This window comes from Psammomys obesus, unplaced genomic scaffold (assembly GCF_907164565.1).
Source record: "Psammomys obesus unplaced genomic scaffold, mPsaObe1.curated_primary_1811, whole genome shotgun sequence".
In the NCBI taxonomy this organism is placed as follows: Eukaryota; Metazoa; Chordata; class Mammalia; order Rodentia; family Muridae; genus Psammomys; species Psammomys obesus.
In genome coordinates, this window is record NW_026596051.1 from 11180528 (window position 1) to 11207493 (window position 26966).

General features: G+C 46.1%; 1 protein-coding gene across 5 annotated transcripts in view; it reads left to right on the forward strand.

Annotated features, from left to right (window-relative positions):
- Positions 1 to 26966, forward strand: part of Tns3 (tensin 3) — a 227164-nt gene that overhangs the window by 104122 nt on the left and 96076 nt on the right. For all 5 annotated transcript variants that reach the window (XM_055623850.1, XM_055623849.1, XM_055623846.1 and 2 more), the window contains 9 exons: positions 5735 to 5787; positions 7911 to 8082; positions 9687 to 9737; positions 11662 to 11784; positions 15866 to 15930; positions 18771 to 18854; positions 23469 to 23581; positions 24269 to 24329; positions 25075 to 25150. In XM_055623850.1, coding sequence (XP_055479825.1) covers positions 7933 to 8082; positions 9687 to 9737; positions 11662 to 11784; positions 15866 to 15930; positions 18771 to 18854; positions 23469 to 23581; positions 24269 to 24329; positions 25075 to 25150 — 723 coding nt within the window. In that variant the 5' untranslated portion in view covers positions 5735 to 5787; positions 7911 to 7932. The remainder of the gene's footprint in view (positions 1 to 5734; positions 5788 to 7910; positions 8083 to 9686; positions 9738 to 11661; positions 11785 to 15865; positions 15931 to 18770; positions 18855 to 23468; positions 23582 to 24268; positions 24330 to 25074; positions 25151 to 26966) is intronic.

Below are 26966 nucleotides of genomic sequence, written 5' to 3' on the forward strand. Positions count from 1 at the left end.
CACACACACACACACACACACACACACACACACACACACACACACACAGAGAGAGAGACAGAGAGGGAGGGAGGGAGAGCATTAGTTATTTCCATGTAGCTACAATCAGTGTAATAAATGACTAAGGTAAATGAGAAGATATAAACAAAACCCTGACTTGTTAGGAGTGGGAGACCAGGTACCCTTTTGTTGTGAAGATGTTGTCTGGCTATGATGAGAACTAAAGGAGTCATTGGAGTTAGCAGTGAAACTTGGATCTGTGGGTTTAGAGCATTTGAACTATGCACAGCATGTGCAAAGGCCCTGGGGTGGGAGAAATAGAGTATTGAGTTATGTGCACAGAATGACTAAGGCTCTGCTTAGTCGTTGGCTCATAGTCACTGGCTTAATTCAGTGGCTCTTCTTACTGGTACCTTGGTGGCGTGCTACACCTGCTCTTCTATACCTTGTGGCGACAGGATAGCCACCTGTGCCAAGATGCTTGGCCTAGAACATTAACCAGAACACACCATTTTTAACTGTATGAGATAGGTGAGCTGCTTCCCAGTGGATCCTCCATCAGTTGATTGCACCTTACCAAGATTCCTTTGAAGCCCCTGCTGTACCCTCCCAGAAGGGTACCTGCCCACTGAGCCTTTTTCTAGTGTCTCTCTCTCTCTCTCTCTCTCTCTCTTTTTTTTTTTCTGGAGCACTGATACATCCCCAGGGAAAGCCTTATTGGAGACAGGATAGGGAACAACAGAATGAGTGTGAAGAACAGCTCCTACAGAATTGCTGTGGGGTCAGAGTCTGTGACCCAGGACAAATGCCTCACCATCTTTATGCCTCAGGTTCCTTTTATTAAATAATGGCAACAATCTTCTCAAGTGAAGTTCTTCCTTCCAGGTATTAAAGCAGTGTGGCTTTCTGTACCTTCCAATGGTGCCAGCCACAAAATAAATAAATCCATGACTGCTGTCTCCAATAATACTTTCTCTAGGGATATGTCTTTTTCTGGTGGATGGGATGCCCTGGATATAGTTTCAAGTTACCCCTCAGAGAATGGGCCTCTGTCTGTCTCATTTTTGGTTCAGTTGGGCCTACAGGACGTTGGGTGACTGTGTGCTCCTCGTGAATGGAATTTTCTTGTGTCTAGCTGACATGGTGTTCAGCTGGCAGTTCTGGTGAAGATGACCCTGGAAACGTTTTGGTCACAGTCCCCTGAGGCCTTTCCCATGGCCTTCTCAGGCCTAGTACTGCCACCACCAGTATTCAGGACCCTGTGTGCACAACACCTTCCTCTCCCTGCAAGGGATGTGCTCACTTCTCCGTAGATCTATCAAATGTGGGAGTGTCAATCTGGCCTCCTTCCTCCTGGGAAAGGAGCCCTGGTTCGAGCTCGCAGAGAAAGGCATTTCACTGAGGTCTTTCCCACTGTGCTGTGTTGGGAAACACGGCCACTTGTTGGCCACGTGTGTGGGGTGTGGCAGGTTGCATGGTGAGTGGATATTTACCTCAGATGTCGTGCTTGGGATGCAACATTTGCAGGTGTTAAAAGTTAAGGACAGTACATCAGGGTGCCACAGTTTGCACAGTGCAGTTTTTGTTGGGCCCTTAACTCACTCCATTTTCCGGACTGACCTCCACAGATCCTGCCTCAGCCTCGCCAGGAGGGCTGGGATTCTAGGACTGCCCACCACGCCTGGCTCCGGTGCCAGCGTCTACGAGTCGCACATTCTCTGTGTGGGTGTAAAGTTAATAGGAGGTTCAGTGGAAGAACTAAGTGGTTTGGCCAGTGACTCTCATTGTTTTTCGATGAACTACAAGGCTGTGTGATGTAACTCTTGGTAAAATGATGAGTACGATTTAAATTCTGAAAACTATAGGTTGCTTGAAGAAATTGGGTGCGGAGATGTTTTAGTCTGTTTTTGTTGCTATGTATGACGAAATAGCATACAGCCAGGGTTATTTATGGAGAACAAACTTTTTGAATTTTGTTCTAAAAATACTTAAAAAAATGTGTGTATACATGTTTTGCCCGCATGTATGTATGCACACCATGTAGATGCTAACAGAGGCCATCAGATATCCTGGAACTGGAGTTACAGGTGGTTGTGGCTGGCATGTGGATACTGAAAATAGAGCCCAGGTCCTCTGCAAGAGCAGCAAGTACTCTAACCACTGAGCCATCTCTCCATCCTTGGGAAGAGTATTTAGTTCATGGTCCTAGGGTTAGAGAGGTCCAGGCCAAAGAGCTGTCTAGTAAGGGAGTACTTTTGAGTTCACAGTGTAAAGTACTACCGCTACTCTAGGCCTTCTTGCTGGTAGGGTAGAGCCTCTGTAGAACCTCACCTTGGCAGGTGTCTCATGGCAAGAGGAGCATGTCAAGAGACAGCAGTAAAGCAGTTCTTATGGGTACCCACTGGAGATGACCCGTTAGCCTGTTAATCTGTGAAGGTCCTAGTCACAAATGGAGACAGAGTAAAGATCCTGACCAAACCTAAGCGAGGATTAAAGCTCAGCCTGACAGGTCATATTCAGACCAAAGCCTGGCTTCCAGTGTGGTGCTCCCAAGTGAGCAAATGGACTGGGGATGTTAGTATGGTCAGGTGTAGACACCTGGGCAGTGAGCCCCATAGGTCAACTCCTGACATTTTCCACTCAAGGGCCTGTTGAAAGTTTGATATATGGAACACTGTTTCTGTTTTGCTATGAATTCAGCATTTTGTTGCAATGAGCCCTTCTGGTTAAAATAAGCAGAAGCATATCTGGGGTGCTGTAATTTTAGTGTTACTCACATAGGGTTTCTTTCTTTCTTTTTTTTAATCTGCTTTCCCACAGAGGTCACTTTTGTATTCTCTTTGGACCTGTGACTGCCACATCACAGAAGAAGCAGCGACAAATCCAGCTTGTGCTTAACTAAGATTCCTGGTCTTTTGGTTAGCAGTTGAGGCTGATGGCTCTTTGGGGATGAATGGAGAAGAACCCTCAAACCTGCTTTTGTTACAGATGAATTTGATGTTTAGGGCAGTGGCTGAGCCCAGGCCTACAGCTGCTCCAGAGGCAGAGTCCTAGTGTCCAGTCTTCATTCATGCATTTATTCTGAAGAGATGAAGTGATGACCCCAAGCCTGGGGCCACGTCCTCCAGATGTCTTCCAGCAGGGTGGTGGTTACTTTCACCAAGTTACCTGGAAACATGACAAGGCCCTGTCCCAATGTCAGTGATTTTGATTACCCACTAGGATTGACATGGAGATGAAGGGAGATGAAGTCACTTCTGGAAACTGCTGTTGGGTGGAGCTACACCTTTGGGAAGTAAGGGTGTTGGGATGGTCCTGGGCAGCAGGTCTAGGTGATGTGGCTAGACCACAGCTGCAAGGAAGGAGCCAGTTGTACTGAGGCCAGCTTTGCACGTGAGCCACTGCAGTTTGGTGCAGTCCTCGCCTCAGATCCACCTTTGGTGGCTTTTTCTGTTGTCTTCCTTTTGCCTGACACCACCAAGTTTGGAACAAAAGGGCAGAGCATCCCTTTGCATGGTAGGGAGAGGCCTAGAGATCGTACCTGAGACTGACCGTGTCTTCAGGCTAGCTGCAGCCACGGTGGCTTCCTCCCTCCCTATTCAGATGTCATGTGTATTCTTAGTAGAAAAGGAAACAAAACAGACAACAAGAATAAAACAAACACACTCCTACAGAAATATATGAGAGAAGCAGTGCAGAACTGTGTTCCAGAAAGAAAGTGCTCCTGAACTAGCCTGCATTCAGCATTCTGTCTGCATCCACTTGAATGTCGTTGTCTGTTGTGTGTGAGATTCACGGACCAATGATCCTGATTTAGGATTAATGAACTTGAGCTCTCCACAGTGGCAGGTCCTCTGGGAATAACAAGAAGTTCTCTAAGCTGCTGGTTCATCTTTCTAACCCCTAAGTTCATTTTTGTTGTTGTTATTTGATGATATTTTTTTACTTTGGGTGCGTTTCTCAGGGACACTCCCGCTGTAGGTGGAGGAGCCCCTCTTCTTGTGTGCTGGTGATCCCCTGAGCTTGGGCAGGCCCCGCTGGCCATCAGATACATAGGATGCGTTTCTATCGCAGAATCTCCTCTCTACCTGCAGAGCTGTACAGCTTCCCAGTCGCAGCTCTTTCTTAGCTGTTTGCCCTTTACGGTTATATAAACACTGTCTGCATGGCCTATGATACACACTCTTGGTCATTGTTTTAGGATCCTTCCTGAGGACTGATGGGAGGTGTACAGTGCTTGTCATATCTGCTCACAGTGCCTTCGGACATCAGGACTCAGTTTATATAACTGTAGTACTTGTACAAAACTAAGTTTCTGAACTATCTATCTATCTATCTATCTATCTATCTATCTATCTATCTATCTTCTGATAAATACAGATTCTGTTTTGAGATCATCTAGTCTGAACCCTGTTAATTTTTGCATTCTGCATCAGTCTTTCACAGATTCAGGGGTTGGAGAGTGGGTTGGGAGGCCAAGAGGAGAGGTTCTGGAGGCACAAGGACTCCTCCCGCCTGGTGTGAACAGTAAAGGCTATGGCCATCTGGGATTAGACAGAGTTCCAAGCTGTATCCAAGCTGTATTCCCCAAAGGCCCAGGGATACGATGGACCTGGCCGTGTCATCTAACAAAGGAGAGAATCAGCCTTCGCTAATTGGCAATATGGAGTAGAGCCACTTGAAGGCTCTGGATGCCTTGATAGCCAATGCAGGGTGTGGATTCTGGCCTCTGCCTGGGTGGCACGGCTTTCCTGTTTGGGGCTTTGGTTTCTTGGAAGGCTTTGAGTTGGGATGGTTTTGGAGAAACAGCTTTCTTGAGTTGTTTGTACCATTTATTTTTTTGTCCCTATAATCACACTGAAGTGGAGGGGAGCCTAGGTATAAATTAAAATTAGGGGTACATGATGCTTCTAAGTGGTCATGGAGTTTAAGTTCACAGGATTCTGCCTCCTAAAAGGGCTCTCTGCCTCTTAGTACAATACTGCCCAGTGTCATGGGACATGGGGCAAGAAGAGTATTTTGGAGTGCCATGGAAGGGGTGCCTAGGCTTCTCCTCCTGCCTCTGTTGGCTTTGACGTGACCTGTTCCCTCACTGAGTCTCAACCTCTCTTCTGAAGTGTTGAGGTCACTTTACTCAGTAGTTGCCAGGTGACACTGTACAGAGAAGTCAGAGAGGCTGTTTAGGGGCAATGCCCTGTGAACTGTACTTCATGAACACTCATAACACCTCTGCAGTAATTCGTGTGTGACCCCAGTGTGTAACACAACCCTTAATACCCACTGTGAGCTGGAGTTAGAACCTGAGGCTTTTTTCTCCCTGTGGGTAGATGTTTGTGTTTAGCACCACCGAGAGGTGCTGGCTCGTATTTATGATTGCCAACCATGGCTGACATTGATGGGTTTGGGTCTCCTCTGTACCACGTCAAAGTCTCTGTATGTGCTGAGTTTGTGGCCGCCCAGCCCTTGAGAGGGGTTAGTCTCACCATCTTCTGCCTGCTGCCCTTGAATGAAATTGTGCCATTTGGCAACCCGAAATCCTCCAATAGGCAGAACACCTTCCTTGGAGATAAAGAGGGTGGGAGTGACAGTGTTTGCTTACCATTGATGTTTCAACTGTGTGACGGCTGTCATTCTTCCTCCTGGTGGTAGCAGCATGGCTAGGTGGTTGGTCTAGGTTCTGTATGGGCTGGTATGGAAGGAAATCTCAAAAGGATTCATGTTTTCATATTTGTAGGCTTCCGAGAGTTCCACATCGTCTTCTGCTCTCCGCTGTGACAAGCCTTCAAGGTAAGTGCGTGTTTCTGTGGGAAAGAAGCTCATTCCTATGTTCCTGGCCATGGGTCAGGGTTGATTCCCAGAGAGGAAGCTAGGCTATTTTATTATTCATTTTGTAGGAATCATAATGTGGTTTTGGAGGCGTGCTAGCCTGGTTCATGTTAGGCAAGTGCTCTACCACTGAGCACCCCAGCCCCTGAGCATCCCAGCTCCTCCACCCCCTTATTGATTTAAGAATTAGTCATCAAAGTTAAAACATCTTATTTGTAACCGTCAGAAGCCTGGATTGTGGCAACATCTGTGATTATGTTTGGGTAGACAGTGACATTCATTGTCGACATCTGATCAATTGTGTGACGACAATAGTGAGGAATGGGTGGCAGGCCCCGGGGAACAGCTAGCTGATTGCCAGCAGGGACCAGTAGAGGCAGCCTACATGCAGAACCTCTGGGAGGCACCTCTCTGTGGACTGAGATAGTTGTAAGAGGTCATGTTGTTGTTGTTAGTAATAGTAATAGTAATGTTTAATTCTGTTTATTTTAGAAAAATAATAGAAACTCGGGCTGGAGAGATGGCTCAGAGGTTAAGAGCACTGGCTGCTCTTCCAAAGGTCCTAAGTTCAATTCTCAGCAACCACATGGTGGTTCACAACCATCTATAATGAGATCTGGTGCCCTCTTCTGGCTTGCAGTTGTACATGCAGGCAGAACACTATACATAATAAATAAATAAATCTTTAAAAAAATAGAAACTCTTTCATGTCTATTTTTGAAGAATAAAATGGAAAAGAAAAGAATCTTTGAAAATGTTCAAATATGTCAACTGTAAAAAACAAATTCATGCTATTGCATATTTGCTGTTGTTTCTCCTTTTAGGTATGATAATGTCATTATAGGTGATTTGATAAAGTCTTCTAAAATCTATACTATCAGTGTTTTCTTGATATCTATCTCTATTATCTATTTGTCTACATCTGTCTATCTGTCTGTCTATGCATTATCTCTTTCTTTCCATCCATCCACCCACCCACCCACTCACTCACCCCTCCATCTATCATGTATCTGAGACAAGGACACAGTGGGCAGTCGTGGCTGGCCTGGAACTCCTATGTAAACCGGGCTGGCTGGCTAAGAATCCTCAGAGCTCTGCCTGCCTTTGCTTCCCAAATGCTAAGATTAAAGATGTATGCCACCATGCCTGATACTAATATTTTTTTTTCAAGGTGAAAAATATCTAGGCTTGCTTCAGAGTAGTTGCAAAAAGGAGAGTAGACTTCTATGCAGAAGCTAGTCAAATGTTGTTGGAAACTTCAGGGTGTTGGTGACTATGAAGGGTCAAATAGGGATGACACTGGTGAATGCTGGTGATTTGAAGGATGGATGGGTACATGGAGTTTTGGTGAATCATTTTTCTTGTTGTCTGAAAATCAAAGAAAGACAGAGAAACACATATAGTAAAAGCAAGAAAAATAAACCCAGGCCAGAAGCTTGGGTATGGTGGCAGCAGTCGATGACATCCTACTCTGGTTTCATTTACGGTGTTTTCTCTTGGGTTTATCCCTTTGCCTGTGAGAAGGGACTCCTTCACAGCAGAATGTCTGCTTTCATCAAATCCTCACTCATCTACTTTCCAGGGATGGATCTAGCCTCATCTCCAGGCTTTCTGCAAAGACCCTCCCCTCTTCCCACAGCTTCTCCAGTCTGCTTCACAAGGCTTTTCCCCAGAAGTAGCATGGAGACAGGGTTGCTGCTTGCTTCTGTGCTGCTTGTTACCATCTGTGGTCTCTGCTTCTACCACCCTTGTTGTCTGTCTCATGCTGACCCTGATGCCTTGGAGTCAGGCTTGCACTCCTTCTCCAATAGCCAGTCTCTGGGCAAACTATGGAGCCCGCCATACCTCCCTGTGTGCCCACTTGCTTTCTCCCCACGCCCCTGCACTCTTTTTTGAGCTTCTCCTCTGCTTATTTCCAGTGGTTAGGCCCTTGTGTCTGTTCAGTCCTGGCCTGCAATAGATCTTATGTACTCTAGGGAGTGGGGATTGTAACAGTCCGAGGAAGCTGTGTTTCCAGCTCTCTCCTGAAAATCCTACAGGGTGAGTATTCATCCTTTTACTGACTGCCTTCTTCACTCTTGCAGGCCCCTGGTCCTGAGACCAGCTATGGAGGACAGCCATGAACTGGACCTCACATACGTCACAGAGCGTATCATCGCAGTGTCCTTCCCTGCCAGCTGCTCAGAGGAGTCCTACTTGCACAGCCTTCAGGAAGTCACACGCATGCTCAAGTCTAAGCATGGAGACAACTACCTGGTGAGTGGGCAGGACAGCCACAGTGAGGCAGAGAAGCTGTAGGCATGGGCCCTTCAGAGGGTGTATGTGAGGGCCAGCTATATCCGTATGTCTTGCTTACAAACGCAGAATGGTCTTGGGGTCTGGAATCTTAACCCATGAGTCTAGGAGGTGGGAGTTGACCATGTGTTTGCCCTTCCAGTATTCGCTTTGCTCTTATAGGTTGTGTCATGAGCTGTGACAATTGACGAAAGGGCTGGCTGCAGCCTCTTTCCAACACTAAGCATGACGTCTCATCAGTAAGACTGGTTCTGGAACTGTAGGCATTCCCAGTCAGAGCTACTCCTGGCTAATGGTATCCCTGGTGTCAGGAGGCAACCCCGTCCCCTCCTTGCTATCCAGGGCATTGGAAAGGCAAGAGGGTAGGTGTCCAAGAAACAAGGCAATCCTGGAGGCAAAGCCAGATAGCCTGATTTCATAACATGCGTGTGTCAAATGAGGGAGACTATGTCTGAGCAGAAGTAGAAGAATGGTTTCTCAGGTTCCCCTCTCTGGTTGGTCTTGTTCTCTGTCAGGGCTGCCAGTCCCAAGGAGCCTCTTCCTGCTGCTGTAATCGCTTCTTAGATTACACGACAGCTTCTAGCACCTTCTCTCATGCTGCTGCCTTATCTAGGGAGAGCTAATCTTACAAAGCCAACAAGGAGGTCATTGTCACCCTTAGCAGCCTTCTCCCACGGCTAGACTCAGGGCTAGGCTCAGTGGGGACTAGCTGTGGCTTCCAGGGTAGTCTCTGCATGAACTCCTTATGACCTCTTCTCGCACTTGTGCTCCTGAGGTCTAGCCTGGTTGTGGGCAGGGGGTTAACACTCTAGTCCCCTTTCACGAGACTTCTCCAGAGCTGCCTCTTCAGTACCAGGGCTCCTCCTTCAGTGGCTTTCTCCCCACCTTCCCGAAGCGACTGCCAGGGGCATTCTCAAGCCCACAAGCCTTTTGTGGAAGGCACTCAGAGTGATGTAGCCAGTCAGGACATGGTGCCCCGTGCCCTCCAAGGAAGGGCAGCTGAGTGCTAGTGATTCAGTCAGGGCAGGAGTGGGCTGAAACTCAGTGGATCGGAGAGGTAGCTGGGCCTGAGTTAGGGGAGGAACCATGTGTCCTCTAAGGGGACACGTGGTCTTTTGTAGGACTTGATTCCACACATGGCTGCGGTTTGTTAGCCACAGGTCTCAAGCGCAGGCTTTTCCATACCTGGCTCCTCTGCTGAGGAGGGACTCCTGCCTGTCCCCAGGGTATTCCCTGAGCAGGCCAGGAAGAGCTACTATAGATATGTGTGTACAGACCTTGTGTTTTAGAATGCTTGAAGCTATTAAGATTTAAAAAAAAAAAAGCTAAACAGACAAAAAGGAAAAGTTTATCTTCCCCATTTTGGCTTCAGTTCACAAAAGTAAACTAAAAATTTGCAGGGATTCAGGTGCTATCCATATCTTTGTTTTTATCCTGTGACTACACACACACACACTTTTGCGTTTCAGTCTCTTTTGGTCCTTAGAGGCAACTGTTGAAATGCAGTTGTCTTCTTCCTCTCTGGGAACCACGATTTGTCTAAAAGCAGTTTTTCCTCTTTGTAGGTATTAAACCTTTCAGAGAAGAGATATGACCTTACAAAGCTTAACCCAAAGGTATGGAATTTAATTCTGTATGTTTTGACTTTGCAAAATGTCAGCAATGTGTGTTTTATTTGTGCAAAAGCAGTTTCTTGTAGGCCTCTGTGGAACAAAGCTTTATATTAATTATAAAACGTACATAGGTCCAGCAACCCTCTCTGAAAACCTAAAGTCAAAGCTACTCAAAAGCTAAAACTTGGCCCTGAACGATGGCTCAGTTGTTTGAGAGCACTTAGGGCTCTTGCAGGGGGACCTGAGTTTGATGCTCAGCACCTACCGTAGTAGCAGCTCAGAGCTCCATGTAACTCCAGCTCCAGAGTGGTCAGCGCCCTCTCTGCTCTACAGGCACTGTACTTATGCGTACATATGATCCCCACTCACGAATACAAAACGAAATTAGTCTTTTTCCTTTTTTAAGCCAAAACTTTGTTACATGCCAATATAACCCCATGGGAGGGAAATTCCCCACCCTGGAAACTTTATTCTACATACAACATTATTGAAAATGTATAAAATTGCCTCAAGGCACTACCCAATCCGGTGCATATGAAACACATAGGTTTATTTTGTGTTTCATCATGTGTCCTGTCCCCAAGTACAGGTATTCCAGAATTTGAAACAGAAAAATCCTCAAATCTGTCTGGCCTTATGAGATTTGGAGAAGGGATGCTCATTCATAAAACATCTGTGTCAGAAGAGCAGTGTCTGTGCAGCCCACAGCCTTCATTCACAGCTCACCAGTTTGTACACACGTGTGCCTGTGTGCACTACTCTGCCGCTATAGCATGAGTCTAGATTGTGTAGCCACGACAGTGAGGTGTAAGAGCCTTCTCCCTGTTGGGAAGATGTCTCTTCTGAGACCTCTGAATAGTCACACAGTATCCTTTCCATCCGTGATTACTCTTAGTAGCAAAGTTTAGGGATAAAATTAGGACTGTTGGACTGTGTCTCTGTGTTTGTATATATATTCTATGTGTTGAAATGCTTTGCAACATATTAGAATAGGACAGTATAGGCTGAACATCCTGTAACCTGAAATAAAAATGCTCCAAACCTCAAAACTTTTGACTAACATCATGTTCAAAAAGTTCAGACTTACAGTTTTGCCTTTCCGAAGTATAGATGTCTAGCTGTTAAAGTCTATCAAATACTCAGAGTCTGAGAAAAAAAAATCTAAAATAATTCTGGCCCCAGGCCTTTTCAATAAAGGCCTCTCAGCCTACTAGTAAGTGGAATTCACATGTGCCTTAGTTAATGCTCTGTGCACAGGGAAGGGGCCCAGAGCGTCATGGAACTGCTGTGCTGGCTGCTTTTACTGCGGTCTAGTTTACTGAACTCCTTTCTATTACTTTCATCTGTGAAACATCTCCATCCACTCCATCCTCTAAAAATAGAAAATAGGAGCAGTAACACCCCCACATGGCTCTTCCAGGTGTGTGGCCAGTGGCAGGGCTGCTTGCTTGGGGCTTTAGTTCTGTGATTTTCTCTGTTCATGTGCCAAAATAGAAGCAAAGCCTGAAGGTACTTCCTGGCTTCTGGAGGACTCTGTGACCCTGAAGTGTGGCCTCCATGGCATGGGACTTCTTCTCAGCTTGAATGGGTAGCATTGGGGAACAGTGTTGGCCACAGACTGCTCTTTTAGATCTTGGAGGTCCTAGATTCCTCTGCAGTCGAGTTTGAACCATTGATGCCTCTGGAAGGCCTCTGTGGAATTGTCACCCAACTACAAAGGAGTAGAGCAGAGCCTGGGTGAGGTATGGCCAATGGGTATTGGTGGCTCTTATTTTCTTTCCTCTAAAGGAAACTGGCCGTAGCTCACTAGCTTTCTGAAGAGGTCTACACAGCATCCTCCATGGCTGACTGTGGATGATGTCACTGAGATTCCCATAGAAGGGTCCAGGAGGACCACTGAGGCAGCTCTCTCTTTTTTGTCTTGCAGATCATGGATGTGGGCTGGCCTGAGCTGCATGCACCACCTCTTGACAAGATGTGCACCATATGTAAAGCCCAGGAGTCATGGCTGAACAGCGACCCTCAGCATGTAGTTGTCATCCACTGCAGGGTGAGTGTTCCATGCTCCCACAGGCTCTGGGGACCCCAAGTTGGGCTTCAAGACGTTAAAGGAGCCTCATGGCTTAAGGTTGGTGCTGGTCACTTGTACCAGCTGATTTTCCTTGGAGCCACTCTGTTTCTAGGATGTTTGTCAGTTGGTGTGACATGTTCCATGGAGGTATGCCTTTTAGATTTCATATTCATCCTTAAAAAATAAATAAAAGAATCCCAAGCCTGAAGTTTGGCTTTAGAATTCATAGGTCTGAGGTTCTTGTGTTGCTGAACTTTTTAAACCTCCCTTCTGTCCATTTCATTCTATACTTGTTCATTTTGAATATTAATGAAATTGCAATGAATTGTGATGATTGAAAACATATGGGTCACCAAAAGTAAAAACACCATCTATAATTTTTCTATCCCACCCCCATTTCCTTAAGCAATTCTGGGCTCTTTGGGCAGATGTCCAGGTTATAGGCTTGTGATAGTTCCCTTTCATTACCCACCAGAGTACTCGCTCATTGCTTTAAACTACTTTTGAAGTGCCCAGAAAACGTGCCATGAGAGGTAAGCTTTTAATTTGAAATTGTGGTTGCTGATGCCATCCAGAGTTCACCTTCATCATGGCTGCAGGGCTGGAATCTGTTTGCTTTGCACAATTGAGTGTTCCCTTTCACACATGCCCAGAATGACTAATAGACAGACCTGTCTCCACTGGGATGGGAGCAGGCTAGGACTGGGCTGCAGCAGCCATTCTGTTCACTACAATAGTATAATTTGTGTTCAACATGTGCCCAAGCCATTCCAAACTAGAAAGAGGCTGTGCTTCTTGTGAGAGCATTCTTCCACATTTTGCCTCTCGTTTGGAAGTCCGTGGCAAAGAACATTCCCACTAGATGTTGTGTGGGTTGAGTGTAGGACTTTTGTTAGGTCTTGGAGCAGAACTGTGGAAATCTGAAAGGCCATTGTCTACACTAAGAGCCTGTGGTCACCAGTGGATTCCACCTACCCTGTGGTTTTCTACAGCCTGTGAACTGAGAGCTGATCTGAAGGTGAAAATGCTTACAGAGTTCACTCTTAAGAGTCTGACAGGATGAGGAGGGCACGCCCATTTCCCTCCCTCACCCTCAGCTGCTCACACTCACTGCAGGACTGAGAACTTGCATCTGCACCATACCCATGAAGCCTGGGCATACACAGTGGCATCCCATCGGTACTCGGCTAGCCTTCTAAAATAAGTTTGGCAGTGTCCCTCTCATTAGTTTTTTTTTTTTTTTTTTCAGAGAGTTTTAGGATTGTCATTTCTTAACATGGTTGGTATAGTCTCCCTGATTTCACCACGGGTTGCTGGGCTGTTTGATGGGAGATTTGGGACTACTTAGATCCCTTACCTTGTTCAGATTTTCTGTTTGGGCTGGGTATGTGTTTTGCGGGACTCACCTGTTTCACCTGAATGCCTGTTTTAAGGGCCTGCAGTTGTCCATAGGAGCCATACAGAGCCTTGTGTTTTATGCTGTTGACTATTCCCTTTCATTCTGTTCTCAGTTTTTGAGTCTTCTTTTAATCTTAGCCAAAGGTTTTCTGATTTTCTTTTACCTTTAAAAACAAAAAACGACAAAACAAAAACAAAAACTTGTCAGTTTGGTTGATCTTTTCTATTTCCTGAATCTCTGTTTTATTCTGCTCTTTTTCTATTTTCTTATATTAACTTTGGGTCTGGTTTAGCCTTTTTCTAGTTACTTGAAGTATAAATTAAGGTTCTTCATTCGAGATCTTCCCTCTCTTTTTAGATGTGAACATTTATTACTATAAACTTTTCTCTTAGTACTGCTTTTGTTACTTCCAGTAAATTTTAGTGGCCTTTTCCCCCTCATTTTATTTGTCTCAATGTATTTATTTATGTGTGTGGGTGTTTTGTGTAAATATATGTCTGTGTACCACATGCATGCCCAGTGCCAGTGGAGACTAGAAAAGGGCATCCTATACTCTGGAACTGAATTTACAGATGATTGTGAGCTAGCATGCAGCTAGCTGCTGGGAATCAAACCCAGGTCCTCTGGAAGAGCAGCCAGTACTCTTAACCACTGAGCCATCTCTCCAGCTCATGTCTCCATATATTTTTAAAATTTCCTTTTAACCTTTTGTTTGACTGAAGTGCTATTCAGTAACATGTTTATCTTCTACACATTTGAGAATTTTGCATGTGTACCCCTCTGTCTCCATTCTGATTTATACGTTCATACCACAGTGGACAGAAGTGATACTTGATAGGATTTTAGGCTTAACTCTGTTGGGACTTGCTTTGTGGTCTCATGTATGAACTGTCCTTGAAGCACATTCTTGTGACCTTGAAGCCACTGTTGGTGGGATGTTCCATCTGTGTTATAGGTTCATTTAATCCAAAAGGGTAGTTTCGGTCTGAATTCCTAAGTTATTTCTTGTCTGGATTATCCGTCTGCTAATGGAATGAGCTGTCAAAAGTCCCAACTGTTGCTGCAATGCTCCCCCTCCCATCTCTCCTTAAACCTCTAACTAGTGCCACAAAAAATGATTGATGGAATCAGCAATAAAGGCCATCATGTGTGGGTCTGTTTTGGGCCAAGCTCCTGTTTCCTTATGAGTGATTTCTGTCATTAAGACAAATACCGCTTAGCTCAGGAAATACATTAGTAGCTTTGCAGTTAATAATGCCAAGAACTTACCAAGTATCTGCATTGGTATCTCCCAGAATGCACAGCTTCACATGATGGTTGATTTTGTGAAAACTCTTGAGTTTGTTCTTTTACTTGTTTTTAGGGCTGGAGCTGGGGGCTGGGGATATAGCTCAATAGTAAAGTGCCTCCTTGTGTGTATAATGTCTGATCTCTAGTACTGACTTTAAAATCTTTTCTTAAAAATTTTTTATGGTCTATTCACTTTATATTCCGATTGTAGCCTCCTCTCTTGTCTCTTTCTGGTCCCACCTGTGAGCCATCTCTCTGGTCCCAGGAACAGGATTTTTTTTTTTTTTTTTTTTTTTTTTTTAAAGCAAGAGAATAACAGAGTTGAGGAGCTCCACATTGGTGACCTGCCACTTTGGCTTTGCATGATTTGGGATCACGATTTGGGAAACTTTTCTCAAAGGATCTAGGTAGTATTTAGGCTCTGCATGCCACAGTGTCCTGCCACTTCTTCTAGCCTGCTCCTTCAGGGAAGAGTTGGAGTTGCTGAAGCAGAATAGCCAGGCTCCGGCAGACAATGAGATGAGGACATTTAAGTTTTGTGTGATTTTTTTTTTCTTCTTCTTCTTCCCCATGGCTTACAAACCAGTTCTGTTTTGATTTTTTAATTTTTACAATGTTTAAAAATACGTGATAGCAGAAATTTAGCTCACAGATTGTAGGAAAAGAGTTGGTGGGCAGAACGGAGCAGCCTTTGGGCTACTATTTGCAGAGCCCTGTCAGTAGGTCACAGCAGTATGTCCTGAAGTTTCAGTCCAGTCTGTAGGTTCTACGCGGGTCTGCTCTGACACAGAGCTTCTGCCTCTACTGCTGGTCACTTTGGCTGTGAGTGTGGTTGTGGATGTCTAAGTGGATTTCCATAGCAGCTGCCTGGGACGTGGTTTCGCTGTGTGTAAGGTCTCCTCCCTGTTGTACAAAGCGTGGTGGTGGATGCTGGTGTGGGATACCACCAGCTCACCAGATTCTGAGGTGCTGCCGCTTAGAGCTGTGTACACAGAGCCCCATCACTGTCAGCCCTTGGGCAGGCATTTATGCCTGTTTCACCTGGGTAATTAAGTCATGCTAATTGTTGCAGTTCCTGGCACCGGTTCACGTAACCTAATTGGGAGGCGGTGAGTGACTGGCTGCCGCCGTGTGGATATGCCCTCCGGGGACGTCTGCAGACACCCAGCTAGCACCTGCTCTTGTTATGGGTCCCTGTGTGAAGATCCCTGCTGAGGAGGCACTGCTGTGTTCGGTGCTTTAATATTAGGGGGGGGCGGAAGGGCTGATGCTTGTTCTCTGTCATTGTGCTCATGATCGAGCCTCTGTCCCATTATGTCTGTATGTGGGATTCTATAGAAAGAACGTTGATTTCTCTCTGGTCTCTCGCAGGGCAGTAAAGGACGCATCGGAGTGGTCATATCATCCTACATGCACTTCACCAATGTCTCAGCCAGGTAGGATGGAGATGGGGGCTCATTTCCACGGGGGCGTTGGGTTTGCACGTGTGGCCAGTGGTCTTCTTGGGAACCAGCCTGATCTCACCTCTCCCCGAGTGCCAGAGTGCTGTGTCTGAACTCGACTTCCAGCAAGGATGAGAAAGACATATTCCTATTTGGGATGTCCTGTGCGATTGATGCCAAGAAGTTCTATGGCGGCAGTAAAACTGAGCGAGCTCATTCATTCTCTAATGAAAACAGACAGGCGGCGGCTACTGCCACCCTGTTGGAAACCGTCACTTGATCACTTCACACGCCGTACATCACGATATTGACGGCAGCCTTGTTTTTGCATGTCCTGGAAAGTCTGTATGTCTTCCTCTAAAGTGATAGGACCTTGGTCTTAGCCCAGCCATCCCAGCCCTGGTCGGTCAGGTTGTCTCCTGATGCACTTTCTGGGGCACAGGTCTCCACTAAGGCTGAAATTCCGTTTAGAAAATGTCATGGCTGGGTAGGAGTGTAGCTTGTTCAGTACAGTTGCCTGGTGGGTGCGAGACCTCAGATTTCTCCCCAGCACTGCACAGGAAAAGAAAAGCATTTGCACACCCCCTGGTCGTCTCAATAGCTGCGTTGTGTGCCCAGGCCATTCCATCCTGAGGAAATAGAAGCCCTCTCATCTCACTTAGAAACCTTCTCCTTTGCAGTGTGAAGGAGTGAAATTGGACTTCTGGAATGTTTTCTCTGGAAACAAATCGAGAGGCTGGTGCTTGCCAGGGAGGAAACCCTACCCCTGGGCAAAAGGCAGAGCCCCGTGGGTTTGAATAAGCATCATGTGTGTGCCAGATACATCCAGATTCCTAGTCACATTGGCTCCTCAGTTATGTAAAAGGAATTTGGTCGGAGACCACACTTAGCACAGTTGTTTCTTAACACAGACCACCCGAGTAAGCATTGCTTTCCCGAATAGTTCAGAGAAGTTTCCCCAACTGTGTATACTGCTGCATCTGGGGGACCAGCCTTGCTCTGTCAAAGCATATTCCTAGAACCATAAAACCCTGTTCTCCCTGGATAGTTGGTACATTACCTATAAATGTCAGGGCGCATGCTTGAGTCTCTGTGAGCCTTCGCATCCTCTCCTAACCTGGACTGTGGGAACTGCAGTTGAGACTCCCCACACTGTGACGCACCCTGCATGTCTCTATCGCTAGAGTGCTTCACATAGCATCATACTGGGCTCTGAGTGGCCGCTGCTGCTGCTGCTGCGGGAGTCACAGTATCAAGTGTTTTCCAGCTAAGTGAGTGGATCTCACTGCATTTTTAAAAAAATCTCTTGCTCTTCTAAATTAACATCACCGCCTGAGCACCTGCCCCGATACAGCTCCAACAACTGTGTGGCTTCGCAGTCCACGGATATGCAGATTACGTATTGAAGCATTTGCTGAGTCTTCCTACTCAGGTCGCTTTCCCTTCTCTTTAGATCCCAGAAAGTTCCCAGAGTTGCTCTTCTTACAACAGTTTCTGATCCTCCCTCTCCCCTTAGGTTATACTTTAGAAACCACAGGAGATAGATAGATAATTTGTGATTTAAGTTTATCACAAACTACAACTACGAGTAACAGAAAACAGAGGCTGCCAAGTTCACAAAGTGAGAGAGCATTCTTGTTCCTAGCACTCTGAAGTGTTTAGAAGATGAAGCCAGAACTAATGAGAGAGCTAAGCATTCTGTGACTTCCGAACATTGACACTGAATTTAATTGAATGAATGGATTTAATTTAATTGAATGTGTGGAGTCCAGAAAAGAGAATGCTTAGAAGTCAAAGACTGGATATGAAACTTTGTCTTCCAACCTGAAAGACATATCCATTTACTATTTGACATGTTTTGAATTCAGATAGTCCCCTCTGTCTGTGACAGCTTCACTGGCCAACCCCTGTTTTGTGGTGAAACAAATACATGCAGTGGGTCAGTGTTCACTCACACTGGGCCTAATTTAGAGTGGCCTCCTTATCTCTGCATATATTTTGAGAATGCTGTGTTTAGAATCCCTGAATGTGTCATTTTTCTGGAGGGTACATACAAACTTTTCCAGAGAGAACTCATATGCCTATCTGATTTTGTTGTTGTTTGTGTTTTAAAAACAGCTGGCTGTGTTTTGTGTATAGCTGGCTGGTCTGGAACTCATGGACATCTGCCTGCTTCTGCCCTCTGAGAGTTATTATTAAAGGGTTTAAAGGAATGCCTATCTGAATTTTAAAGCTGTTTTTGGTTTAAATAAGTTTTATTTCATTGTTTTAAGTGTGAATGCCCACAGTGAGATTTCCGGAAGTTTCCGCAAATACTAATATGAGCATTGTGGGTGGAGGCCTGAAGGTCAGTTAGACTGTTGGCAAGTAGATTCATTTCCTGTGGAGGTACTTGGGACTACCTGGGAAGCCTGAGTCCCTCCACACCTTCCCAACCATCAACCTTTTCCTCAACCTTCAAGCTTTCCTTGAAGTTACTTACTGAGTGTCACATATACCCAAGACTTCCCAGGGCTTCTTGTACACATTCTGGGCTTGTTCCTCACATCATCAGGGTGATGAAGCTAGAGCCTTCAGCCAGTGGCACATCTAAGTATCACACCCTTAAATAAGGGAGTTCAGACAGGAGTTCAGTGTGGATCCTGCTTTGAACTGAGTGCTCGCCTGTAGAAAAATGTTAAGCTGTGTGTGGAAAGGTGCAGCTCCACATGGGAGAAGGTCACTGACAGACATGTCATCTTGGTCGTTCAGCCTTGAGGGGCTTTGGATACCACTGACCTGACATATTTATTCATTATCCCCACCTCTCTCTCCCCTTCCCTCTGCTTCCCCAGTGCTGACCAGGCCCTGGACAGGTTTGCAATGAAGAAGTTCTATGATGACAAAGTTTCAGCTTTAATGGAGCCCTCCCAGAAGAGGTATGTATCTATCCTTGGGGACATCCAGAAGAATGTCCTCTGACCTCTTCTCTGCATTGCTATTGGGTCTTGCCTAAGAATAGGAGGGAGGGGTTTTCTGTTTACCAAGACAAGGATCCCACAGGTCTAGTAAATGCCTTGTGTCTGTTGAAAGCCTGTGTGCAGATGTGGTCCACTCCCAGAGAGGAAGACTCAGAGCCACCTCTCATTTCAGCCAAGAGGATCATTGTCTCCTTTGGATAACAAGCTTCAATTTCCATGATGGTGTTTAGCTCATTTCTGTCTTCTAGAAGAGGGAGTCTGTAAAGTTGATGGAGAGGCTAGAGGTTTCAGCCTGTGTAGTTTTAACTCACCAGTGTTTAACACAAAACCAGCCATATCTAGAATGGAAATGAGTGACTCTTTGTTCTAATTAAGCTGTATTGACACGAATGGGGTTTCAGGTCATCATAGGCTGACTTATGCTCTACGGTATCAGCTCCTTGAAGCCAGAGAGGATTTCTCTCGGAAGTCCTGCCAGCCTGTTCTGGCTGCAGTGTGTAGTAGCTGTCAGGGAACAGGACTTTCTCTTTTTGAGGCACTCACATAATTTCACTGCAGTTTTATTTTAAGGCAAACACCAGAATTCATCTAAGAATTTTGAAGGCAGCTGCAAAATGGTTCTCATTTTGGATTTAGGATTTAGTTGTAGCCCCAAACCTTTGTATGTGAGTCTTGATCCTTCACATCTGCTTTCTCTAATGCAGCTGCAGACTGGGCCAGCAGACATGATGATTCTAATGGTCTGGGTCCACTCACCCAGGTCTAGGTTTGGAAGAATGTGGGCTACATTGTGGAGCCACGGTTTGGAGCCAGGCTGTGTCCTGTTTTGAAGAACAGGCTCCACCGGGAAGCCACGTTTGCAAACTTCAGTGTATTACAATGGTCCCACTCAGACAGTGCCTGTTCTGTTTTGAACCCATGAAGTATTATTTTTTTTTCCACCAAGCAGTTTCCAAAATGGCAACATTCCTAAGATTTATAGAGAAGGCAAAGTGCAAACAAGATGCAACTCTCATAGATGCCTGGGCCCAGCAGGCAAGTGTGGCTGCCAGGACTTTGTACTTATAGAATCAGTAGCTTCTAATGATATTGGAAGAGTGTGAAGAGGAAACGGGGAAAACATCTCATTTTCAAGTGCTCACAGCTTTCACATACTCTCCTAGGCTTATATTTTACAGTGCCAGCAGGGTTCAGTTCTGAATTCCAAGCTACTGTTCTGCTCTTGAGATTAGGGCTGCCTTCTTTCTGTCTCTCGTTTGTTTTTTTTTTTTTTTTTTTTTACCACCTTGCCTGGTGCCTGTGCTAGAAGACACTAACCAAATAATTATTGAGTGGGCCAAAAACAGAAAGGATGTTTGGGGTAAGCGTCAGGAAACATGGGAGGCCAGAAGGACGTGTGGTAATTACACTCATGGGGCCATGCACCTCACCATTGTCTGAATGCCTGTGGACAGGGAATGCTGATCTGCAGATTATGTTAGGACCAAAGTCAAGAAATTATTTCAGAGTAAACATCACAATTAGCTCAACTGAGGTTGAGTGAGAAACTTATGATTTGTGGCTGAGAATCTTAGGCAACCATGGACAATGGAGGAACTGCCCAAAACCTTCCACAGGAGTCTAGATCTAGATCCTAACTGTAATCTTCAGAAACCCAAGGTCTTCACATAAAATGGCTTGGTGTTTGTGCAGAGCTGAGGCATATCCAGGTGTGCCCTGTGTGTTTTCAAGTTTTAATTAGTGTGCAAATTAATATATTGTTATAACAATTGATAAACATATATTACACATTATGCTCATATTTATATCTCTTTATCCTCTCCTGTTTCTCCACTTTCCACCGGTCCTCTTTCTTCCCCCAGACAGTTTCTTTTTTCTGTGCATGTGTGTGTGTGTAAATGTGTGTCTGTCTGTGCCTATAGCACATATGTAAAACTAGGTTCACGTACGAGAGAAGAGTTGGTATTTGTCTTTCTGGTAACCATGATAGTCTTTATTCAGTTCATCCACTTTGCTTCTTTCAGGCTGACTGTCCATCCACTCTGAACCATCTAGGTTTCATATAACGCTGAACACTGTAAACACTGAGTGCCTAGCTGTTATGCTCTACCGACTGTACTGTATAGGGAGTCATTAGAGGAAAACAACCTGCATGTCTTAGGTAAAGAGGCAGGGTGTTGTTTTTCCTCCAGAATATTTGATCTGAGGTTGGATGAATCTGTGGATGTAGAACTTGCCGACACCGACGCTTACTGTGGATTCTCTTTGCATGAGTCCACTGTGAGCTGAGCGGCCCCTAGTGGACAGCTGGGAAGATGATGACCATCAAGAGCAGTTCAGTGAAGAAAGTGATTGAGAACTGGGGTGCAGGTGGAGGTCTCCCTTTTCTTCCTGAGTAACCCTCCCATACTGGTGACTCTGCTCAGCTGCCTCATGAGTAAGCTTATGCAGAAGTGAAATTCTGCTACTCTTTACCTTTTTGCTGCACAGTGGAAAAAGTAGTACATTTTCTTTTTTCTTTCTTTATTTTTTTAGGCAGGGTCTTATATATCCAGGATAACTTTAAATCTGTGATCATCCTGCCTCTGTCTTCACAGTGCTGGGACCACAGGTATATTACTATGCCTAGCGGGGGGAAAACTCAAAACACAGTGTTTATGTTGTCTGACACCTGGGCAGCAGTCCCAGATAGTCATCCTACATCATGAAAGCTCCCCATCTGTAGTATTGTTATAGCTGGTGGCTTCTAGGCAGGGAGAAGTCTTAGCTCCCCAAAGGGTGTGTCCCACACAGAGGGTGGGAGTCACAAATCTTCAGGTTGCAGAGCTACATAGCATTCATCACGTATTAGGAAATATAAGCAGGCACCTTGTCTACCTAGTGCCTGGGTTGGGTGTGCATCGGAGCAGGAAATGACCATCAGTAACACAGAGCCCTCACACTCCTATGCACCTCTGTGTGAAGATCTGTCTTATCCAAGGGGCCACTGAATAGCCACCACACCAGGTTTGGCTTGCCACAGAGTCCCTTCATGGGAAAGACAAGTCAAGGACACATATTTCCTAGTGTCCACGATTGCCCAGGGCTGGAAAGATGGAAGAACTGTTTTAAAACAGAGTCTTAGATATTCCACCCTAAGCCTGGGTGCCACAGAGCCAAGGGAACTAATGAGTTCTGCCATGTACAAGCTACAGGTGATGGGTCATGCGATCTTTCTCCTCTCCTGCATCTGTACACAGCAGGCTAGGAAGCCTTGCCATCACAGTAAGCCCATGGAGCGGTGTAGAGGCCAGCCACTCATTCCCTGATTACCTGAGTTTGTGGGGACGTCAGGCTTCCATGACTTGAGAAGTTTTGCCCTCATTCTGACAAGAAGAGCAATGTGCTACTGGACCTGTGGGATGCTGACACCCCCTATCAGTCACTGTGGATTTGCCCTACAGTGAAGTGAAAGCTTGTGAATTATACTAAATCTTTCCAACAGGGTAGACCCTAAGTTGGGAAGACACTTACTAAAGGCTTTCTGTTTGGTTTATTTTGCCTCCAGACTCGGCTGTTCAACAGTGGTCTGGGTCTGCATTCCAGTGGGCATTAGAAGTGTTTTTGTTGTAAGGTAGAGCCCGTGACTGTGTTCATCCAGGGGCTTAGAGGTATGAGGACCCTGTGTCCTTGTATTGGTCACGGTCACTTCCTGCTTCCTGCTTGGTGCATGGACCATTAGTTTGATAGTGTGTTTTGGGATCATTGCTTGTTCCGTTTCTTTCCTCTTGCATTGAGTATAGTACTTGGGGGGAGAAAGGCAAGGAAGCAGACAGATTCCAAGAGAGGTGTTGCAGGCTCTGGTGACTACTGGCTGCAGTGGAACTGCTGTTAGGGGCCTTAGGGCATTGGCTGTCTTTGGGCTTCCATGGGAGCATGGTTCAGTTATGCCAGGCAGGGCAGAGGAAGGAGTGGTGGAGGCCAAGGGAGCATCAGAGTGTGGCGGGTGTAGCTCACCCTCTGGTCATTGCCACCATGTCATGCCTTATGAGTACCTTTTGATCACATACACTGAGTGTAGAAACGTCTCTCCTGACTGCCATGAGTGGGAAAGTGTGTGACAGTCAGCTTGGATGCCTGAGGTCAGGGCCTGGAATTCTCATGGCAAAAGTCACATCTTCAGCTCATATGGGTGGCCATGGGTGACCCTCATCAGCTGAGACAAGAGGGCTCAGGAGATGAGTGTGGGGAGAACAGGAGCCCTGGGTGGAATGAGCCATGTCACTCTGTATGTGGTGCTGGCCTTGCTGGTGAGGGGTTTGGGAGCAGGTGAGGAGACCCCAAGCTATGGGCATCCATGTGAAAGAGATGCTTATACATAAATGATACTGTCAGCAGTTCCCAGAGCTGTGGGTGGAGCTTCATCCAGGAGTGACTCCTCCACCTCCAAGCATAGGATAATAACTATTTTTTATACAGTGGGGGACAAGGTGTCCCTAGGGTCTCCAGACACAGTTTCCATTTTCTACTGCCTGCCCCTGAGACTCGGCAGCTGTGGGTCAGCTGTGGAGTCTTGGCCGCTGTCTTCCGCAGGTACGTGCAGTTTCTCAGTGGGCTCCTGTCTGGAGCAGTGAAGATGAATGCTTCGCCCTTGTTCCTGCACTTCGTCATCCTGCACGGCGTCCCCAGCTTTGACACTGGAGGAGGTGCGAGACTTCCCTGTCCAGACTGGAGAGCCCTAAACAAGCAGCCTTTTTCCCTGTGCTATCTAGATTCCATACCTATGGTTCCAGTGCATGGGTAGAGCTCCAGCTTTGTATGGTGGGAGTAAATCCTCAGTTCAAGGACAGATAAGCAGTTGTGAAGGGATTGCAACCCTGTGACCCAGGACATAAACTCCTGTTAGGCCAGGGTCTTTCTGAGTCATCAGCTCTGTGGTTTGGCCGTGTGCTTCCTCTCAAAGTTTCCATTACTTTGAGAGAAGCTAGTACCGGTAGACCATGCCCTAATTCAGGATCCTTCCTTCTTCCTCCATGGCATATTCCTATGGACCCCGTCTCCCTGTTTCTTGTAGGTGCTCTCAGCATAAGGCCAGAAACCTTGTACCCTGCCCCATGCAGATGCTCCCAGCATATGTCAGGGGTAGGAACTGTTGCATGCTCCCTGGCTACATTTATATAGGTGCTCACTAATTAGTCGATAGTATCTGCAGCATCTAGTCCCCCTGGCCATCAGGACTAAGGTGACCTTACCGAAGTGCAGCTCGCCTTTGAAACCCCATGTCTGATTAAAGCAGCCCTCTGGTGGGAGGTCCAGCCATGTTACTTTGTTGGGAGGACATCTGCACATATGTTAATGATCCTGTCTTTCCTTGGCACGCGCCTCTCTTTCAGCTTGCCGGCCCTTTCTGAAGCTCTACCAAGCCATGCAGCCTGTGTACACGTCTGGGATCTAGTAAGTGCACGGCTTGTGTGGGTGTTTAGGGTGGCTTGGGCAGTGGTTGTGAAATGGATTGTTTCTCCCACAAGAAGAAGTGGGGCAATGGGGCCCAATCATGCCAAGGGCCCTAAGCTGCTGCTCTGAGAGGGGCTAAGTCTCTAGCTGCCTCCATTAAGAGATTGAACAGTGGAGCCTCGAGGGTAGAGCGGAGCCATTACTGTTTGGAAGTGGGTATACCAGAAAGTGCTAGGACAAAGTTGTCCTTTGTTTTTGCTTCTCCTTTGTGTTCTAGGCCTCCTCAGAATTTGTATGGCTTCCTGAGATTGGTTTGCAATGTATGTAGGTAGCACTTTGTGGACATGAACAAAAAATGAGAAAGGCAGGAAATGTCCTGGTCCTGGTTATTCCTAAAGATTCATTATTCCTTTTCTGGGCTCATAATGCCCCCCTCTCCTCTGCAAATATGACACTGTGAAAGTTGTATTCTCCATTTGTCACATAAGTGGCATCTGTCCCCAGCTTGGTACCTCTCTGGTTGAGGTACCTGAGCATTACTTTTTCAGTGCAGGGCTACAGTGGCGCTAGAATAATTCACCTGAGCTCAGAGCTTTCTCAAACCTTTTGACTCATTTCCATGAGGTAAAGCTTCTGAATGTGGACTTCTGCGCTGTTTGTGTAAATTCTAGCTGTTGTCTCAGCTTGCACTACCGTGGTCGTATCGTGGAACCGTATAATGTTCTGTTTTCTTGTTTATCCGAAGCAATGTTGGCCCCGAGAACCCCAGCCGGATCCGCATTGCCATAGAGCCGGCCCAGCTGCTGAAGGGCGACACCATGGTGAGTACCCGTGTGCTATACAGCCATTGTTCTCAACCACCCAGAGGGGTGACCTAAAAGGAAAAGGGCTTTCTCCTTAGAAAAAAAATCATCCGGTTTACAACCGTCTTCTCAAAGAAAAGAAAATAATAACAGGAGAATGAAAAACAGCACGGCACTAAGGGCTTTAATTTGTAAGTAAAAATATTGTAATTACAGTGACAGATCTTTGTCCTTGATCATCTTTTATAACAGAGATGCTGGGTCTATGCAAAACAAAGTCCCTACTCAGCCACAGCCCCTCTGAGCAACTCGTTGCCTGACCTCCTTTGTGATCCCAGGCCTCCCGGAGTCTAGTAGCAAGAGCCAAAGTGTTGTTACAGTGTGGTTAATGATCAAAACAGTGATTTCTCCAGATAATTTTGTTCTTGGTGGAAATTAAACATTACTTTTTCACCTCCTGTCTGTCTTGAATACACAAGAATCCATATGTGTAAAGTAGTATTAGGAAAGGTTTTGTCTGGAAGCCTGCAAGGTATGTGTACAGCTTCTAATATGTGTAGAATAATTTAGATACGATCTTTTTGTGGTCTTGGCAGGCCTACTCTGTTGAGATGGTGGGTGATTTAGGAGTTCATGTTGCCTTTTATTATACATAGCTTACCTGGAGTGGGCACCTCCCTACTTTCAAGAACAGATATGTTGACTGTCATACCTCTCTGTGAGCTGTGGGAGGTGGTGGAAAACCTGAGATGAGGAGGATGACTGAGGAGGATGACTGGAGGTACTCCTCAGAAAAGCAATGCCAAGCCACCACCTGAGTTCCCTGTGCATGGACTGGTGGCTTCTGAGCCTTCCACAACCAGCGTGAGAACTGTACAGAAGTTATGTTGCCTTTGTGGCATCTCCTCTCCTCCAGCTGCCTTCCTCCTTCTCTCTTCTCATCTCCTTTGTCTTTCCTCCCATAGGTTCCTTCTTTTCTTCCCTCTTTTCCTCTCTCTTTCCCTCCTTCTCTATTGCCCCCTCTCCAAAGTTTTTAATTTTTACTAAGTTAACTGTCTTGAGCATTTTTTTTGTTTTTGTATTTTTTTTTATTGTTATTATCTGGTGTTTGAATTTCCAGTCTTAGTGCTGGGTACAAGAAGGACAGAGGTACAGAGTGATTTCTTTGGCTTGGAAGTACCTTTTGGGGAGATAAACTGTATTGCAGAAGAGAACCTAAAGGTGTTTCACAGGCCAAAGGAGCCTAAGATGGACATACCTGCATGACTCAGAAAGATCATGGCAGCTTGGCCTCACTCTTCCTGGTGGTACCTTCCTTAGCATGTCTGTCTTCGTGAGGAAGCTCATCATGTTGGAAAAGGACATGCCTGATCCTTTTCTTTTGGGTGTTGTAGCCTCTGCCTAGTGAAGACCAAGCTTAAGTTCTATGAACATGGGAGAAACAAACTCATGTCAGTGTCCTGGGACAGTGCCTGGCAGGTGGGGAAGTGGTGGAGGAACAGAATGGGAGACGGACCACATCATGTCATCGTATCGGAGAGATGGTCCCTCAGCCGTAAGTGGCCACCCTGTCTCCCCTGAAGAGGACTCCCTGATCAGGCACCCCTGCCTTACATTATGTGCCTCATAGTGGGCAGCATAGCCAGAACATCGGCCCCAGTAAACACTACGTGCACAGTGGCCACCGGAAGGAGCTGATTAGAGGGTCTGTCGGGGGGAGGCAACACCCAGTCACTGAGGTGGTTCAGAGAAAAATCAGGTGACACAGTGAAGGAATGAAGTCCTGTGTGGGTGAGGAGATGTTTACTGGTGGGCATGCCTGGACGTGGTTTGT